This window comes from Gymnogyps californianus, chromosome 10 (assembly GCF_018139145.2).
Source record: "Gymnogyps californianus isolate 813 chromosome 10, ASM1813914v2, whole genome shotgun sequence".
Lineage (NCBI taxonomy): Eukaryota > Metazoa > Chordata > Aves > Accipitriformes > Cathartidae > Gymnogyps > Gymnogyps californianus.
The window spans coordinates 15,720,007-15,736,849 of NC_059480.1; the positions used below are offsets into that span (position 1 = coordinate 15,720,007).

The 16,843-nt window shown below is 44.4% G+C and overlaps 1 protein-coding gene across 1 annotated transcript in view; it reads left to right on the forward strand.

The window, feature by feature from the left end:
* Positions 1 to 320: 320 nt before the first annotated feature.
* Positions 321 to 16,843, forward strand: part of MB21D2 (Mab-21 domain containing 2) — a 62,667-nt gene continuing 46,144 nt past the window's right edge. Inside the window, exon 1 of the mRNA XM_050902539.1 lies at positions 321 to 531. Coding sequence (XP_050758496.1) covers positions 321 to 531 — 211 coding nt within the window. The remainder of the gene's footprint in view (positions 532 to 16,843) is intronic.

Here is a 16,843-nt window from a genome sequence, read left to right on the forward strand (position 1 = left end):
GCCCCCGCGCCGCTCTGCTCCGCTCCGGCCCGGCCCCCCCGGCGCGGCGGCGGACGGGCGGCTCCGCGGTGCCGCGGGCGGGCGCGGCGCGGGCTCGGCCAGCGCGGCCGCTTGTTGATCGCGGCGCCCGGCGCCGCTCCGCGCCTCCCGGGCCGCGCTCCGCTCCGCGCCGCGCCGCGCAGGCAGCCCCCGCGCCCGGGCTTGCCGCTGCGCTGCGGCGCCACTTGCATTCTTCCATTGCAACATTGCAAACCCCTCCTTTCCCCCCCCCCCCCCCCCGCCGCCTCTCCCTTTCTTTCCCTTTTTTTTTTTTTTTTTGCATGAAGATGGCGGCGCCTCTCGCCAGCAAGGCAGGGTCCGCCGGCACCACCAGCAAGCCTCCCTTCCCGGAGCTGGATTTCCGATCGGGAGCCAGGGTGGAGGAATTGAATAAACTCATCCAGGAATTCACCAAACACGACCAGAGGGAGTACGACGACCAGCGAGCCCTGGAGATCCACACGGCGAAGGACTTCATCTTCTCCATGCTGGGTAGGGCAGGGACCGTGCGGGGCGGGGGCAGTGGCGATGCCGGCCGGGGACCCCGGGGCAGGGCTCCCCGACGGTGCGGCACCGGTGGACCCTTTCCCCGCGCCGCGGGCGCGCCAGTCTGGGGGGTCCCCGGCCGCAGGACGGGTCTCACCCCCAGGAAACTATTTTTTCCTGTTCTATCCGCGTAGCCTTTAGCAGCGATTTATTTATAAGCACCGAGGAAAGGCTGGGTCGCAGACCTGGCCGGTGCCCGACAAACACGCCGAGCCAACAGGGCTGGAGGCGAGCCCGACCCTTTATTGTTTTTCCCCCCAACTATCGAGGCTGTAGGAAACACAGCTATTTTTTTCTGGACCGCTTATTTTGATTATTAGACCGGCTGATGCTTGTACAGGAGCATCCTCTGAACTGCGTTTCTTGCTTAGGTTGCAAAACTTGCTGCGAGTGGAGCAAGTCAGATTGTGGCGGGGGAGTCCTCATCTGCGTGAAACTTTGAATCGCGGGCAGGGGTCCTTAAACCAGAGTGAAACATGTGTTGGCCCTCGCAGAAATCACCTGGGCTCTGGCATGACTAAGGCTTCTTAAGATTAACAGTGGAATGACTAACAACTCTCATTCTCTAGGTAGTCAGTTCCTGATAAATATTTACCTTGTTTTGACTAAGAAATCACTCACACGAATGAGAGCCTTCAGGATACGAAAGGATGCTCTTTAACATGCAGGTTGGACCTTGAAATCAGTCATCCAAGTTTGAATCAATATCTCAAACGTTTTTGCATGTAAAATAAGAGCATGGGTAAACAGTAGGTGTGGCCAGTGAATGGTTCTTTGTAGCTCAGAGGTGCACATACACCCTTGAAGCGTATTTGGCACAAACCAAGTGTATGGTCTACATGTACGCTGTGAATAACCTACATCACTTTTGTCATCACAGAGCTATCCTATTGCAATAATAATTATTTTCTGTATGGGGGGGTAATCACTATAATAGACCACTTCCTCTATAGCCATGAACATACCTACACTCACTGAATGAGAATCTACCAGTCCAGCTGGTTATCTTGTGAGGTACCTGGGTAAGTATAATTGCCTGCTGTGGGATTTGCACAATTTTGTGTGTGTATTGCTTTTTCACCAAGGGCTGGACAGGATATAGCAGACTAAATTTAGCTTGAGAACGAGGACAACAAGTTGAAAAGTCAGTAGCATGTATATTTATAGTTGCTGTTATAAATATTTTTCCCTTCCTGTTTAAAAAAAATGATGTGGTGAAGCCCTGGTTGCATCAAAGCCTGTAGGATTTTTGTTATTGAAAACCTGATCCTGTGGAAGTCATCCACTATTATGATCTGATACATTTTTCAATCAGGGTTTTAAATAACTGGCTGAGGAAGCAGGGCTGGATGGGATGAAGCAAAGAAGAGCGGAGAGAAAACAGCCAGAGCAGCAGTTCTGGGTGTGTGGCTAGCAAGTAGAGAAAGCTTTATATGATCCTGTTTAAGCATTACTGGTTTTTGCAGGGGACAGGGACCACAGCATTTCTTCCTGCCTCATGCGGGAGAAGGCAATAGAAGAAGGACAGAAGAATGGGCTGGAGCGTGCCTTGTATTTCTGCAAATGCACCCTAATGCCTTACTGTTCATGAAAACAGGGAGCCTTAGGCTGTTTAGAAATAATGTAAATTAATGTGGCTTTGTTAATATAATGGCTGGGAGATAAACGTTCTTCAGTTTTAAATGTATAGACTAAAAACAGGGTTTGAACAAAAGCTGTATTTCTGTTTAAGTTATGCCTGGCAATTTTCAATGAGACTTGTTTCTGAATAAAAGAAGAGACTTGAGGACCAAGCCCAGGACAGAAATGGAGATGGAGTGTCTGATTTGCCTGTATTAGACCCAGAAGCTGTGTTTGTGGATCAGACTCTTCTTAGCCAGAGAGGCTCTTAAATCTAAAAGGATTTAACTTATTAATAAATAGCTCTTTCCCCTGTGCCTGATCCCTCCCATACGTACTGCTCTTATCTCATCGGGTGATGATAGGAAAATTAAACGTAGCTTTCCTGATTTAATTACATTGGTGTGTAATTGGTGGATGAATGATAGGCAAGGAGACTTTGTGCAGATTCTCAGATGTCTGTACTCTGCATGGCTTGCCCTCTAGGTCAGATCTTTGCTTTCTATTTATATTAACTCTTTTTCATCTGTGTTGTCTTGCCCTGGCTATTAATGACTGAACGCTGTGAGATCTCAAGAGTTGGGCTATGATAAAATTAGGGAGAGGTACTGCTTGTCATGACTTTGTCCAAAATCTTGTGCCCCAAGCATTAGAACAGAACTTCGAATGACCTACCTATCTGGTGGGGGATGTGAGTATTTTCTGAATGTGGGCAATTCCTGGGCATCCCATTCATGGTCACCAACACAGTATGGTCTTGCTAACGCCCTACACTGAAACAACACGTGTCTTTTGGTGCCTTTGCTGGGTAACTTCCTGTACTCACACTGAGCTGTGCCTGATAATTACTTGTCTCTCTGACACAGGTACAACTGAGCCTCAAAGGAGGGGAAGGCTGTATTAAGCAAGAAAAAGAGTGGGGAAGAGGCAGTCTTGTGTTCTGGGCAGCAGGCTGGCTGGGAGTGACTGAGAGACCAAGTCTCTGCCTGCCAGTTGTGAAAGGAGCTAATTACTTACTCTCCCTGTGACTCTATTTTGGGTTTTTTTTGTGCTTAAAGAGTGATAAAGGAGTATTTTTATCAAGTGATGATATTACAGTCAATGATATTTTGATTTTTAAAGCGCTTGCTGCTATTGTGGTGAGAGGTGCATAGCACTCATATTAAAAACCTTTTAGGGGTACCTGATCTAGAGAGTATTTTTCCTGCAGTACAAGTACTTCCAGGAAACTTCTTTAATAAACACTACCTGTCTCTTTCTGTTCAGCACCTAAGTAAAAATGTATTGTAATGCACAGATGTGCTAGGCTTAAAAAAGCCATATGTTATGCTCTTGGGAACCAGAACATATTAAATAACCCCTTGAAATTTCTAGTCCTATTGCTGCCTCAAACCAGCTCATGTTATTAGGGATACTGACTTTTGCGCTTAACAAGAGAAGAGAAAAGAGTAAGGCGATATGAATAAATACAGACTATACAGAGCTATTTCCTCCGCTCCAGGCACACATTGGCGTTCAGTCATCCAGAGCAGTTTTCAAGCTCTTCAGGTTGGTATTTTGTTTCCCTTCCCTATCATGAGACTTTTTCTTCTCTGTAGAGTCAGAAGAGGGATGCTCAGGACATTTCATGCCATTCTCTTTCCTCTCATTGCCCTCTCCCCTCCAAATCAGGGGAAGGACTGGTTTAAATTGGTGCTAAAGTGGCCTTTTTTTTTTTTTTTTTTAAGGCTTCTAGTGTATCTTTTTGTCGCTTCGGTGGTTGCATCTTCTGTGGGAGCTGCCCACCAGGACAGGCCACACTTTGAGGATCTGCAGCCAGCTGCAACTTAGAGCTGTTGACAAGACCTCTAGAGAGCTTGTGTCAGCACCTGATACAGGAGAGGGGGTGAGCCTATTCTGAGAGCATTTCCCTTTTCTCTGGTGCCTGCCCGGTGCTGAGCTGGGTATGCTAGCAAGTGTTTGTGATAGAGTCAAGTCTCATAGTGGAAGCAGAGCTGGCATCAGCAGAAGATTTCTGCTGCCAATACCAGCTTCCCAAATGGAGTGAGTTACCCTGCTGGGCCCCTGCATCTGTAGCAAGGCTTCCAGCTGTTTCTTGGACTGACGAGCCCCTAAAATATGTGCAGTGGAGGTGCAGATTTCTGTGCTGAGAACACAGGTGTCCTGACAACAGCTTGCTTTTATTAGCACCTTCTACAAGACAAGCATTTTGCGGTCCTCCCCTGTACCCGAGGTCTGTGTGCCAGAACAACATTGGTAGTGTGACTCTGTTGTGTGGGTTTGTGCGGCATTTTTTCTCCCTTTCCCTATCTGGCATAACTTGCTGATGAAACCTTCTATTGTAGATTAGATTTCAGGCATTGTTGGAAGTGTTACCTGTTTGTCTATGATATATCATGGAAATTCTCTGGTTTCTGTTGTGGTGTCGAGCTGATGAAATAGCAACAGGATTGGAGTGATCTCTCTAGGGTTAAGTCTTTTGTGTGTGTGCGCCTTTTCTCAAGAGAGGCCAATCATGATAGGAGCACACTGTACTCTGAGGCCTATGTTAATAAAGGCTCCCTGCTGGCATTCCCTGTGCTGCTGAATGCATAATGCACAGCTGTTAAAAACAACCTTACTGTATTGCAGATTTCATTTCTGGCTTCTGTTGGGTCTCCTCTCCCTGCAGGCCACATGTTTCTGTATTTGCATTTGAGGTTGTGGGGATTTTGTGTTCTTTTTTTTCTTAAGGAACAGGGTGCTAGCCTGGTAAAGTAACCCTAGCAAGGCATTGGTAGCTTCTATTTGGTTATAGCTACCAGAAGTCAACCAATTTCATCTAACTGGGGATTCTTTCTGTGTAACTAGTTAAAGAGGACTGGTAGCCTCCTCTGTCTCTTTGTTCAAAGGGATTGCTTCTCCATGTATGTGTGCAGTGAAAATAGCTTGAAAATCTTTCTCTCAATTTGTTTTAAGATGCTGGTACTTCACTTGCTCAACTACTGTTTTGAAACATTAGGGTGTGATGCAAAGTATTTAGTGTAATAGCTAGGAACGTGTCCTAAGGGCGCAAATTCTCATGGCAGGCTCACCGCCTGTTCCTTCAGTCTGTGGAAATATTTGTAAAAGATTTGGGTGAATACTTGCCAAGCCCAATTATGCAATTATGTTTTAAGGGCAATTTTATAATTATAGTGGAGGATGGTAACCAGGATACGTGAGTTGTTGGGTTTTTGACTTTTCCTTTTTTCTTTCACATGATTTTGCATGAATGCTAAAACATTCGGAGCAATTCTAGTCAGAAACCAGTTGTTCAACTTTCTTGTAGGCAGCTGGCTATTTTTATAGGTGAAGCTAAATTAAAGACAAACACAACATTGCTCAGGAAGGCTGGAGGACATGTTTTATTATAGCTTTGGTAATTTATAAGACGGATGTGTACTCGGAGACCCAGAGCAGCCCATAGGCAGAGTCCAGTCTAGAGGAGAGTCAGGATGTAATAGTCCTGCCTGGACTTCTCAAAAGGAATCTCCAAGCTGTGCAAGTTTTTTGGATAGTTGGGATTGTCTTTCTTAATTTTTATTTGACAAATGCCAGGTTCCTGCTGGCTTTAACCATCTCCTGTACAGCTAAAACTTTGGCATCTTTTCTTGGGCCTTGACATATACACCTTTGCCCCTGTGCATGTCCCAGTCCTTTTGCTGCAAAGATGGTTCTTCCAGGCACATCTCTGAAACCATTCCCTGTGTTCCCTTCTCTGTCCAGGTGAGACCCTAGCTGTTTGTACTCTGCAAGATCGGTTAGGTGAGAAAGTGCTAGGAAGAAATGTGGTTAAGGCCAAGAGATTAGCTCTCACCTCCAGTCAAGGGGGCTTCGGTTGCAAGGGCTGCTTCAGCATGACACTGTGAATAGTGATTGAGATGACAACTGTGCCTCCAGGCATGTCTGTGTGAGACCCTGTGGTGGCAGCTGCAGGTAGAGGCTCTGGCATAGACCTCTCAACTCTCTTTGAGTTTAAGAAAAATGACCCACCATTGAGTCCATTACCTATGCCTGGGTGATGCTAGTGTATGAAACTAACTTGAGAAGCAAGAGCTGTGGCTCATTTCCTATGAAAAGAGAGGCATTGAATGCATTATGTAGCGTGACATACCTCCTGAGCCAGGTTTTCCCTTGGCAACTTACAGCTGGAATGGGTTAAGTTCCATATCCTGGAAGAAAACTGTTAATTCTGCCCATTGATAGCTTTGCGTGCTATCTTCTGAACAAGGAGGTAAAATTCCCTGAGAGTAACAGTCCATTCATCCGCACAACATATTATATTACATTTAGACTTTCTTTAATTTGCCTGTCTTTAGGGTATGAAACAAGCGGTAGAGTAGATGGAGTTCTGGGGAAGCAAAGAAGGGTATCTGCCCTGCTTTTTTCCTCGGAAAAGCAGAGGACCTATCATGGGAACTAAAGCAGAAGGCAGCTTTGGATGTTGTACTCACAGAATGTCCCTTATTGAGAAAAGAGGAGTGTGGCTACATGGGAGTAAGGGTGAGAGAGCTGAAAAATGACCTTTAGGTGGATATCTCAAGTTATTTTCCCAAGTCTTGTTCTGATCACTAGTAGTGTGATGTGAGTTCAGGAGACTGAACTGTAGCTTTATTGGAACTTGCAACCATAGTTCATAGGTTCCCCCTTCTAACTATGGGGTTTATGACTTCTGTTAGCACAAATCTGTCTTACTGTCTGACTAACAAAGATATGAGGGTTGGCTTCTTTTTTTGCTAATGCAACTGGAAGGCAGCTTATGAGACATTCAAAATAAATCTTTCAGCAGCAGCTGATGTTCCAATTGACAGATGCTGCTATGGATTTTGCTCTCTTTAGTAAAGAGAACTCTACTGTTTGCTTTCATTTCTACCATTCTGTTGCATTCCCTTTTACTGCAAATAGCAATTGTCCTGGACTGAGCGGATTAATCTGCGCCTTAGTACTTCCGCCAACCTGACAGGTCCCTGAATCATGTACTTCTGCATTAGATAAACTTTCTGCAGTTCTTTCAAAGCACCATTTCAGTGACTTTGGGGTTGTAAGGTAATCAACATGTGCTGTAGCATTCAGTTTGAGGAAGATAGATTCCCTTATCCCCAACATATTTGACTTTTGAGCTTTTAATAAACACTTGATGCTAAGGAAGTTACAACAATCCTGTTAATGCATTATATTTCGCCTGTCAGACAGTATGATTTTAATCTAACTTAAAGCATTTAATTAGAAGATTGTTAATGCGTTTTGTTACGAGCATGCTGGTGTCAAAAGTACAATTTGCATATCACTGAGTGGGGGTGATTAATTACTTTAAGGTTCATAATATCCCTGTCTTTGAAACAGCAGTGGTAGCTACTTCCACCCACTCATGTTTAGGGGTGTGGGCAGAAGTTTGTGCAGCACTGGGTGGCTTCAGCTTGTAGAACAGGAGGTGGGTGGCATCCATTTCATGCTAAGAAAATCACTCCGTAGGTAAAACACTGGGTCAGGACACCCTAGACCTATGTTCCATTCTGAGCTGCCCCCAATTTTACACAGATCTGTGCAAGTTTCTGAATATAATGATACGTAGTGGGACCTTGATGCTACCAGAAGCCTTCCTCATCTCCTGTCTTTGAGCAGTCTGTGAAAGGTGGGGTGGTATCGGAATAGTGGAACATTGTGGTGGCGTTGTTCTTCATGATAGGATGGTTTAACCATGCAACCCTCTGAGACTGAAGCTGGAGAAGGAAGTCTATTTTTGAGAGTCTAGCCTCAGAAAGTATTTAAATAGTGAAGGCAAGTAGTTGTTCTGTCATTGGGTGTTGATCTGGTGGCTTCGAGATCAAGTACAGTTCAGCCTCTGAGAGAGAGATTACAACCTGACCCAGTTAGGCAGTTCTAGCAAGTAATCTTGTTTTATACTGAAGGGATCCCAAAGCAAAGTTGGGACAAATTCGTTTAAAGAATGCATCCTGGCCACAGTCTGCATGCTGATGTAATTTGGCAGAGTCAGGCAATGCCAAGCAGTAGCAGGCAGCAGTTTGGGACAGAAAGCAAGGGAAAAATACAAGACATGGCCGAAGCTAGAAAACCTGCTGGGATAGCCATAAGGAACTGGCAGAGAATAATTTTTTTTTTGTCCAATGACACCTTTCTAAGGTCATGATTTAGATGAAAAATAGAGGTTTATGTGTGGGATGTTGTTGGTCTGCTTAGATCTTCTCTACTGTGGCTTGCAGTCAGACCATGCGGAATTTCTTCCACCCACTGACGGAGTGAGAGTTCGTAAATGATTTGGTCCAGAACTGCTGAGCAGCTAGGGAACACTTGCAGTTGCATGTAGAAATAATAACAAAGTCGGTTCTTGCTTTACTGCATAGTCTGTTAGGCCATGTGCTTTTTCTGTTCTAAAATGTCTTATCTCAACTCTCCCGGTCATGTTGTAGGATCTTTTGACCCTGCTCCACACCTCTCAAGAAAGGATGTTTTTATTCAGTGGTGCATATATGACCTTGTTTAGAAAATCAGGTGCTGAGGTTGTGAGGAAGGAGTTGTGTTAAACAGCTATCAAAAATGCTAAAAGACGAACATTGCAATTAGCTTCTGTGCTTTTCCCTTCAGCACTTCTACTCTTTGCATTTTAATGGATCTCTTAAAGAGCTGGTGATGCTTTGGGTGACTCCTCTTGGAAATGAATCCTATGCTAATAGCTCTGGCTGGGCCTGATCCACAGGCAGATGCATGGAGATATTTCATGTTTATTTAGTCCCTCACTAATTAATGTATAACTTAGTGGTAGAACAGCAGGAAAGCTGCGTTTGCTGACACTTCATGATATAATGATTTAATCCTTTGTGACACATTCCTGCTGAGTGTCAAAGCTGATAACTCTAATCTCTGTCCCTAGCTCAGTGCGACAGGAACCTGTTCTAGAGGGCATTTTACAGGCGCTTGCAAGCTCTCATAGGTACTTTGCGACCAATTCGTGTAAACTTTTTTTGTACATTGTCACTGTTGAATGTGATTGTACAGGATTGCCTGGTGCACTGAGGAATCTGGAGCTGAGTGCAAACAAAGGAGCTAACTGACTGCATTCAAATGAAATAAGGCTTGTCCTGGGAGGAGGGGGGAAATACCCTAATCTCCTTCTCCTTCTTCCTTTGCCAGCATTCAGAGCGGTGTGGTTATATGGATTCAGAGGTGCCTAAACCCAGTGCTCTTTGTTATATATGATTCTGAAGCCTGGGTATGGATGCAGATCTGTACGCAGGGATCACTGTACAGCTACCCTCCAGTGGTTAGTCCTTGTGATACAACCAGCAGAGCTTGCTTCTGTTCCAGCATGGACAGTGGATTGCTGTTTATTTTAAACTTTTGGTTGAATGGTATTCATAAAACAATTTGCAGCTCTGCAAATAGAGGCAGGAATGTCACTGTAACAACACTTCAGGGGCTCTGTTGCCTTCTGTCTCTGAAATTTGCCTTTTGAAAGTTGCATACAGTGTGCTGAATGGCAGATCAGGTATTGATATTGGCCCCTTGATATTAGGCCCTCAAAGCTTGAGTTGCTGAAATGTCTGTATTTCATAGACAGTAGTGCAACCAAGTGCTAAGCAATCAGTAACTTGAGGAAAATAGGAGGAATGCAAGTCTCTCTGCAAGTCTCTGAACAAGCTGCACCTTCTGAATTAAATGCCTGGGTTTTTTTCCAATGTGCAAGCTGTAATGCACATCTAAGTGCATTATTGATAAAAAGGAGCTATTACAATTTGACTGAGCATCTGTCAGAGGCTTGTTTTATGTGCTAAGTTGTCTGTAAAAGCTTGACCCTGTACCCCCAATTTTTCCCAATATCCTGTGAATTTTGTGAATGTGCAAAGCATGCAGTTGAGGCAGCAATGATATACTGAAAATAACCACTTTGACACAGGCTTGTAATATCAAAGAATGACTATGTCTGTGCAGTTATTTTAATTATCTCAGGGAGGGATTCATATGTGCTATGTAAGCACTTAGCAAAACTGTTTGCACATTATCAGAGCTGCAGAGTTAAGTTACAAGTTAGTCTGGAAAATCAAAGTTAAAAAAAAGTTAATCTTCTTAAACCTAAATTCTGGTTCTGGAAACATAGGACACTCCTGGGTTACTTTAAAAACTAGACAATCCCTCTCATTCCTTCACCCAAGCTGCAGACAGGACGTTTAGAATCATCTTTTTATCTAAGCTGCTTCTTAACAATGCAGGTAAAGAAATCGGTGTCTAAAAATCTGCTCTTATGCTGAGACCAGTCTTGTAAGACATGGCTTGTGTATATGAATTACTCTATTGTGCTAGTGTGTGTCACTCTGAGTTCTGAACTTTTTTTAACTAACCCTTTCTTTACCTTGCAACATGTATGTGCCTTTATTTTATTCTATTTTCTGTCTTACTTTGCCCCAAACAAATAATTTAGGTGAAAAAAATATTTGCTGTTCAAAGGGAAGTGATGACAGTGCTTTGGCATGTAGGACAGTGCTGTTGAGAAGTGATATAACCTAGGTTTACAGGTGGAGGTTTCATCCCCTCCCGGCAGGGCTGTTCCACTGTGACAGGCTTCACGGGGCCGAGGCCAGCCCTGCTCGGCAAGGATTGTAGGAGTCCTATGGAAGAGATTTCTGTCTGAGGGAGACAGGAGTGGAGGAGACAAATGAACAAAATCCCCAGACCCACAGCGTGTCGATAGACCTCCTGTTGTTCTTAATTTGTGTCTGTAAATGGCACTCGTTTCCACTGTTGTGCACCAAGACAATAATAAATAACAATCCTTAGCATTTGTATACCACTTCACAATTTTCAGAGTGTTCAACACACATTAACTAATTTAGCTGAGATGCAAATATTCCGTGAGCAAAGCTACTCTTCTTGCTGCCCAGGGGAACCTTTCATTACAGCTGGGACAAGGCTTTTCTTTTTCCCCTTAACTGGAGCTGTTGGCAGGAATGTTCTATACAGGGACAGTGTCTTTCTTCCTGAAGTTTTTAAGCCTTTGCATGTACCCCTGTTTGCACGGGAATTGGACTACTCCCAAGTCATATATGGTACTATTAAGAAAATTATGCAGGAGATTTGCCTGTACATTCTGTGCCACAAATATACAGACCCACAGTTTACAGATTTGTGGTTTCAGAAGTTATTGAGTTAGCAAAGATATTGATGCATTAAGTGCATCTTTCTGTGCTTGCATAAGGCCTTGGGGAAACACCATCTCCAGTGGACCTCAAGGCTCAGGAGGGGAATAAACATCTGTCAGTTCTGACTATGCTGGATCATCAGACTATGTGCTGAAGAGAATTGAGGATGCTTGGTGGATGGCTTTGGTCCACGTTTCACTAGATCCAGCACCTGCTAGAGCACCAGTCTGTCTTTTGTGGCAGGAGAAAGCCCAACAGAAGGCCTATTGCCTGGTAAGAGATGTGTTTTGAGGGCAATTAAGACATTATGTTCTATTGTTCATAATCCTGAATCCCAAACATGGAGTAATACATTCATTGGCATGAATCTAATTTGTCTGGCATTTGACTCATGTGTAGAGCTGGTGAGAGGGAGTTTGATGCATCTCTGTCTGTATCTTTGAGCTGGACAGGATTGGTTCTACTTTTTATTTGCGAGAATAGCATCTCTTTTTAGCATTCCATTAGGGTGACTAGAAGATAAGCATCTTTTTTTGTCAGGTCACATAACCTGGGTTTAGTGGTTTACCTTGGAAATAACTATTTGGTAGTCTTTGTAAACTGATGTCTGGTGCTGTAGAACTGCCCGCATGCTTTGTAGTTATAATCCTCTTTCTAATCCATAAGATTTAGTTATAACTAGGTGGTGGCACTTCGGGATTGCCTCTTTGTCTAACCTTTTGGTAACTTTCTTTTTTAGAAGTGATGCCTGAAGGTTTGACCTGAAACTGATTCTGAAAGAACAGCATAGATTATAATTTTCATATAAATGGTTGTATGAACAGGAACACCATTAGCCTCTTAGTGTCCTAATTATGCAGGGAGGTAGCAGCGCATTTTGAGATCAAAACTTTCATCTGGCTACAGCTTTCCCTTCAGCTAACAGTGCATGGGAGAAGAACAGCATGTTTCTTGCAGGTGATGATTTCTCTTTCAGTGGCTTTGATATCCTCATTTTCTGTTTGAAGTTAATGTGCAGATTGCTAGGTGGCGTCACTCAAAGTGACTGACTGAGCTGCTGTTGTATGTGAAGATGTCTCCAAGACAACTAATTTCCTGGTCAAACAGCACATCGGCTTCTGCCACAAGACATTTTAAGGCAGCTGGTCAGCTGAAGGAGCAAGATATGTTAACAGTTTATTATTAGCACTGTAGCTGCCAAATACAGCTCAGAGTCTAAGGCTAAAAATGTTCCTATTAAACACTGCAAATGAATAGCTTAAAAAAAAGGATTGTGTGATTTGACTAGCAAACTGATTTGTCAGTGAACTTCTACCAAATAATAGGAATTAAATCTCTACCTTCACAGTTCATTTTCTCCAATTGCTGTATGTGTTCCTATGCTGGAAGCATAGGGAATTTAGGGACCTTCTTTCACTGTTATATTTTATTGTTTTATGTCCAGACTTCCCTGCTACATTTCAACTCTGCTTTTGTAGTGTTAGTGTGCCATATTTTTTCTAAAATATACCCAAAAATCAAATGTTTGTTTCCATTTCTCTTCTGCTCTAAAACTCGGGAAGCTTTAGTGACTCCTTCCTGTTCTGAAGTTAGGATAAAATAAGCTTGAAGCACTGGATTTTTTTTCCCTGTTTTGTCCCCTCCTCCCAGTCCCCTTTGTCTCCAGAGGAGCAGTGTTACTGGACAGGTGTAGAGCACTTACAAGTATTTTTCCTCTGCATTTCCAATTTTTTACTTTTCTTTATAAAATACTCCTATGCCCATCCTGTTTCAAGGGACTCATCCAAACCAAAATCAAAAATACCCACTTTTTTTCCTGCCTTCCTTGCAAGGCCTGGCTGTACTGCCTAGCTGAACAAACCCCACCTTTGTCTTCTCTTCGGAATAAGAAACAAGCAGGCTTGTTGATTCCTGCTGCATTAACGCTGTCCTCCTCCCTCACGCTGATGTAGTGGTTATCAGGGGGGTAGGGTGGAAGCTGCTTGCTACTGTTTTCATGAGACCTCCCAGGAGGCTGCTGCAGTGTGGATCTCCTGCACTCTGGCCCCAGAGACCTTACAGTGCTTACTCAGGCTGTAACGACTGACTGGGGGAACGCAAGCAAAAGCTGCTTTGTGCAATAGTGGGTGGAGAGAGGACACTGAAGGTGCTATGCTGAGAACGCTTGAAGATTTTCAAACGAAAGTCCAGGAGAGACAAGGAGCTGTATCCATGCCCTGACCTCCGTCTCATAGCACATCTGAAACTGAACTCTCAGCTAATAACCCCTGAGCCACTAAGCCGCCTTCTCTGAGCATGCCTGCGAGTGCTGAGGAATTTTAGGAATGCGGACTTCAGCACGGTGTGGGGTTGCTGCTGCTCACCTTCTGTTCAACCAAGAGCTTTAGAAGCAGTGGAGTTGGCATTGCCACGATAAAGCACCATTGTGGTTGTTTGCAGCATTCTTTAACTAAAGATGTATTTTCTTGGGTAAGGTTCCATTAGAACAGCAGGAGCCAACATCAAAGAGCTGGAGAGAGGCCTCTTCCCTTCCCTGGCACAGCACAGCTTTACCCCTCTGCCTTCACCAGCCCCTCTCCCAATCCCTTTAAGTCATTAAAACTTTAGTGACTGGGATAGCGAAGAGGCTGTAGTTAGTGGTGTATTGCCCCAAATTACAGGGGCAATTGATCTAAGGAGGTAAGAGGAGAAAGTCTGTGGGAGGATGGAGCTGGTATCACTGATGCAAACCTCTCTTTTTTGATGTCTCCTCCATGCTGAAGCAACCCCATCTTTAGCCTCCAGCTACTTGAATTGTTCCTGTTAGAGGATGTGGGAGGTCTGCTGTTGACCCATAGGCGAGGAAGATAGGAACTAAGCTGGTCATACAGGCCCCACTGCCTGCGTGGCTTTGTCCACAGCTCTGTGTCCTGTGTGTCTTTGCTGTGTGTGTGTCTCACACAGCAAGGCAGCTTGAGTCTGTGGGTTTGTTTTGTAGCAGGTATGGTAACAAGGGGTGAAGGAATGCACTCCTTAGTCCCTGTCTCTGCTTCTGGTGGATAGTAAAAGGTCCTCCTATTTGCTTTGAAAACCTGCTGACAAAGGAAGGTAAAGCAATTTGTGTCCTCAGAATGGCAGAACAACCATGTGACCCGCATCTCTGAAAGATCCCAACAGTGCATCTTGGAGTCCCATCCAAACTGTTAGCATGGAGTTCCTACACATGCAGGCGTTCAGTGCCACATTTGATAACTAGGCAGTGATTCAAGCTATTTGAGATGCTAAGTGCAGTATAAGAAGCAATCTGGACCCAAATGAGAACCCAGTGTGATTCTGGAGGAAAATGTAAGGTTATTTTTAGGGTTGTTGCTATTCTGTTCTGCACCAAGGAGGATAATGCTCCAGTTTTGCACTACAGTTCAGCATTGTTCTGCCTTATTCCTCATTTCTTGGTCCCATCTATTTTAACTGGCAAATATTGGTTGCTTAAGTACCTCCTTTCCTGACCCTGTGTCTTCTCATCTAGGTGCTGGACAAAGCTGTGGTTTGAGACAATCCAGGGCTTGTATTCTCTGCAAAGTACACTTAAAATCGTTCCTGGTCGCCTTACAGCAAATCTAGTTCTGCCCTGCTGATGGCCTGGCTTGCAAGCTGAAAATGTCTGAATAGGATTTATTATGCTCTGACCATTAAATTTTAAACTGCTTTTAATGGTAGATCTTAAATCACTGCTGTCCCAGTTCCAGGCTCTGTGCAAAATTTCTGAGTTCTTAGGAAGGCATTTCCCCTGCCAGCAACCTTTGGTTTCTGAGAAGGACAACAAGTTACAGGGCTGTTCACAGGAGAAGGAAACAGTAGTGTGGTGAGGGACCCGTATGCTGGCCAATGTCCAGGCATCTGTCTGGCTCTAGAGAGCAGAGCCAGGCAGACCTGGTACGGCTGTGATGTGAAGGAGAGATGTTTGTATTGGTGTCTTGGGCGCAGACACTCCACTGGGACACAGTGATTGAGTGACTCTGCTCTTGCCTTTGTTCCTCCCCAACTGAAGCATCTTTGAAGCAGCAAGAAAACTGAAACTCAGTGTTTCAGCACTGAGCTGCTTACAGCAAGCTATTTTAGTTTTGTACATGTCTAATAAATACTGAACGGTTCAGTGATGTCACTCAGTGGGGCTTTGTCCCTTGCTGCTGGGAGCCTCTGTATCAGTTTCCCTTGAGACTGGCGAAACACAGCCATAAAGTCCTGTGACATAGTGTACAATGCAGGCTGCTTCCTTGAGTATGACATGAGATGCGCACTCTTCTAGCTGAGGCTGTCATCTGTCACCTTTGCCTGGAGAGCACTAAAAGCACTAAAACAGAATCTAATGTTTCTCAAACCGCTTAATAGTCTTAAAGCCCTTTTCAGCTACTTGCAAAGGCAGCTGTGGCAGGTGGGCAGGAGGTGATGTCCTTGCCAGGGAGAGGGAGGTGCCTTCTTCTGTGTTGCATGTGTTTGCAGGGGAGGCAGAGAGCCACCCAGGGCTTCCCACTCTCAGGCCTATGCATTTCACACTACTCCATCTTCCTCACAGTAGCCTAGCACAGGGCTTTCCTTTTCATCAACAAGAGTACTATTTAGCATGTTTTGCTTTCTTTATCCCAAAGCTGGACATCATACAAAATTGTCATCCAACACTAGGCTGGTGGGAAATGTTGGAGATCAGCATATCAAAAAAGGCTGCAAAATTTTACAGTATTCTGTGGCAGAATTTTCCAGAGCTTGTGCTTGACCAAAGCAGGATAACCTCTGGACCAGAGTAGCCAGAAGCTTAAAACCATCTTGTATTTGATAATTTTCCTCTTCTGGAAGATCTGTGCTCTCTAACTCTCTGTTTTTTTCACTTCGATTACAGTGGGAGAGGCAGGCTATCATCAGTAGACACTGGTGATACTGGACCAGGGGTTTAAGCAAAACCACTTTCAGCAAGAATGCTTTCCCCGAGTGCGTCTGCCTGTCTCAAGATAAACGGAGACTCTGACTTTTTCTCTGCTTATTCTCACACCTGTAAAGTTTGAACAGACTGTTTTAATGGTGCTGCCGTATGGCTTCTTCCTATATTAGAAAGGAAGGTGCTGAATATGGACATCCCAGTGTGCATGCGTCTGTCTGTCTGGACCTGTCCCATCAATTAAACAGGAGCTGACGTCATATTTGAAGGTCAGCTGTTTTATAACCTAATATTACCATTTTTTTTTCCTCTGGGTTTATTATCTCCCTCCAACCTGCAGCTCGGCACCATCTGGTGCAGGCACACAAGGGAGAAAGATTAGAGGAAAGTAAAGCAGCTTCCCCCATTGCTTCCGATGTACAGAGGAGTCAGTAGTCTCTTACAGTATTGAATTTTAAGTGGTGGGAAGGGCTGGATCCTATTAGCTGTCTAAGGGAGGAATAGTCTGTGCTTACCAGCGGCCTGTCAGGAAGTGTCTCATGATTCCTGAGGGACT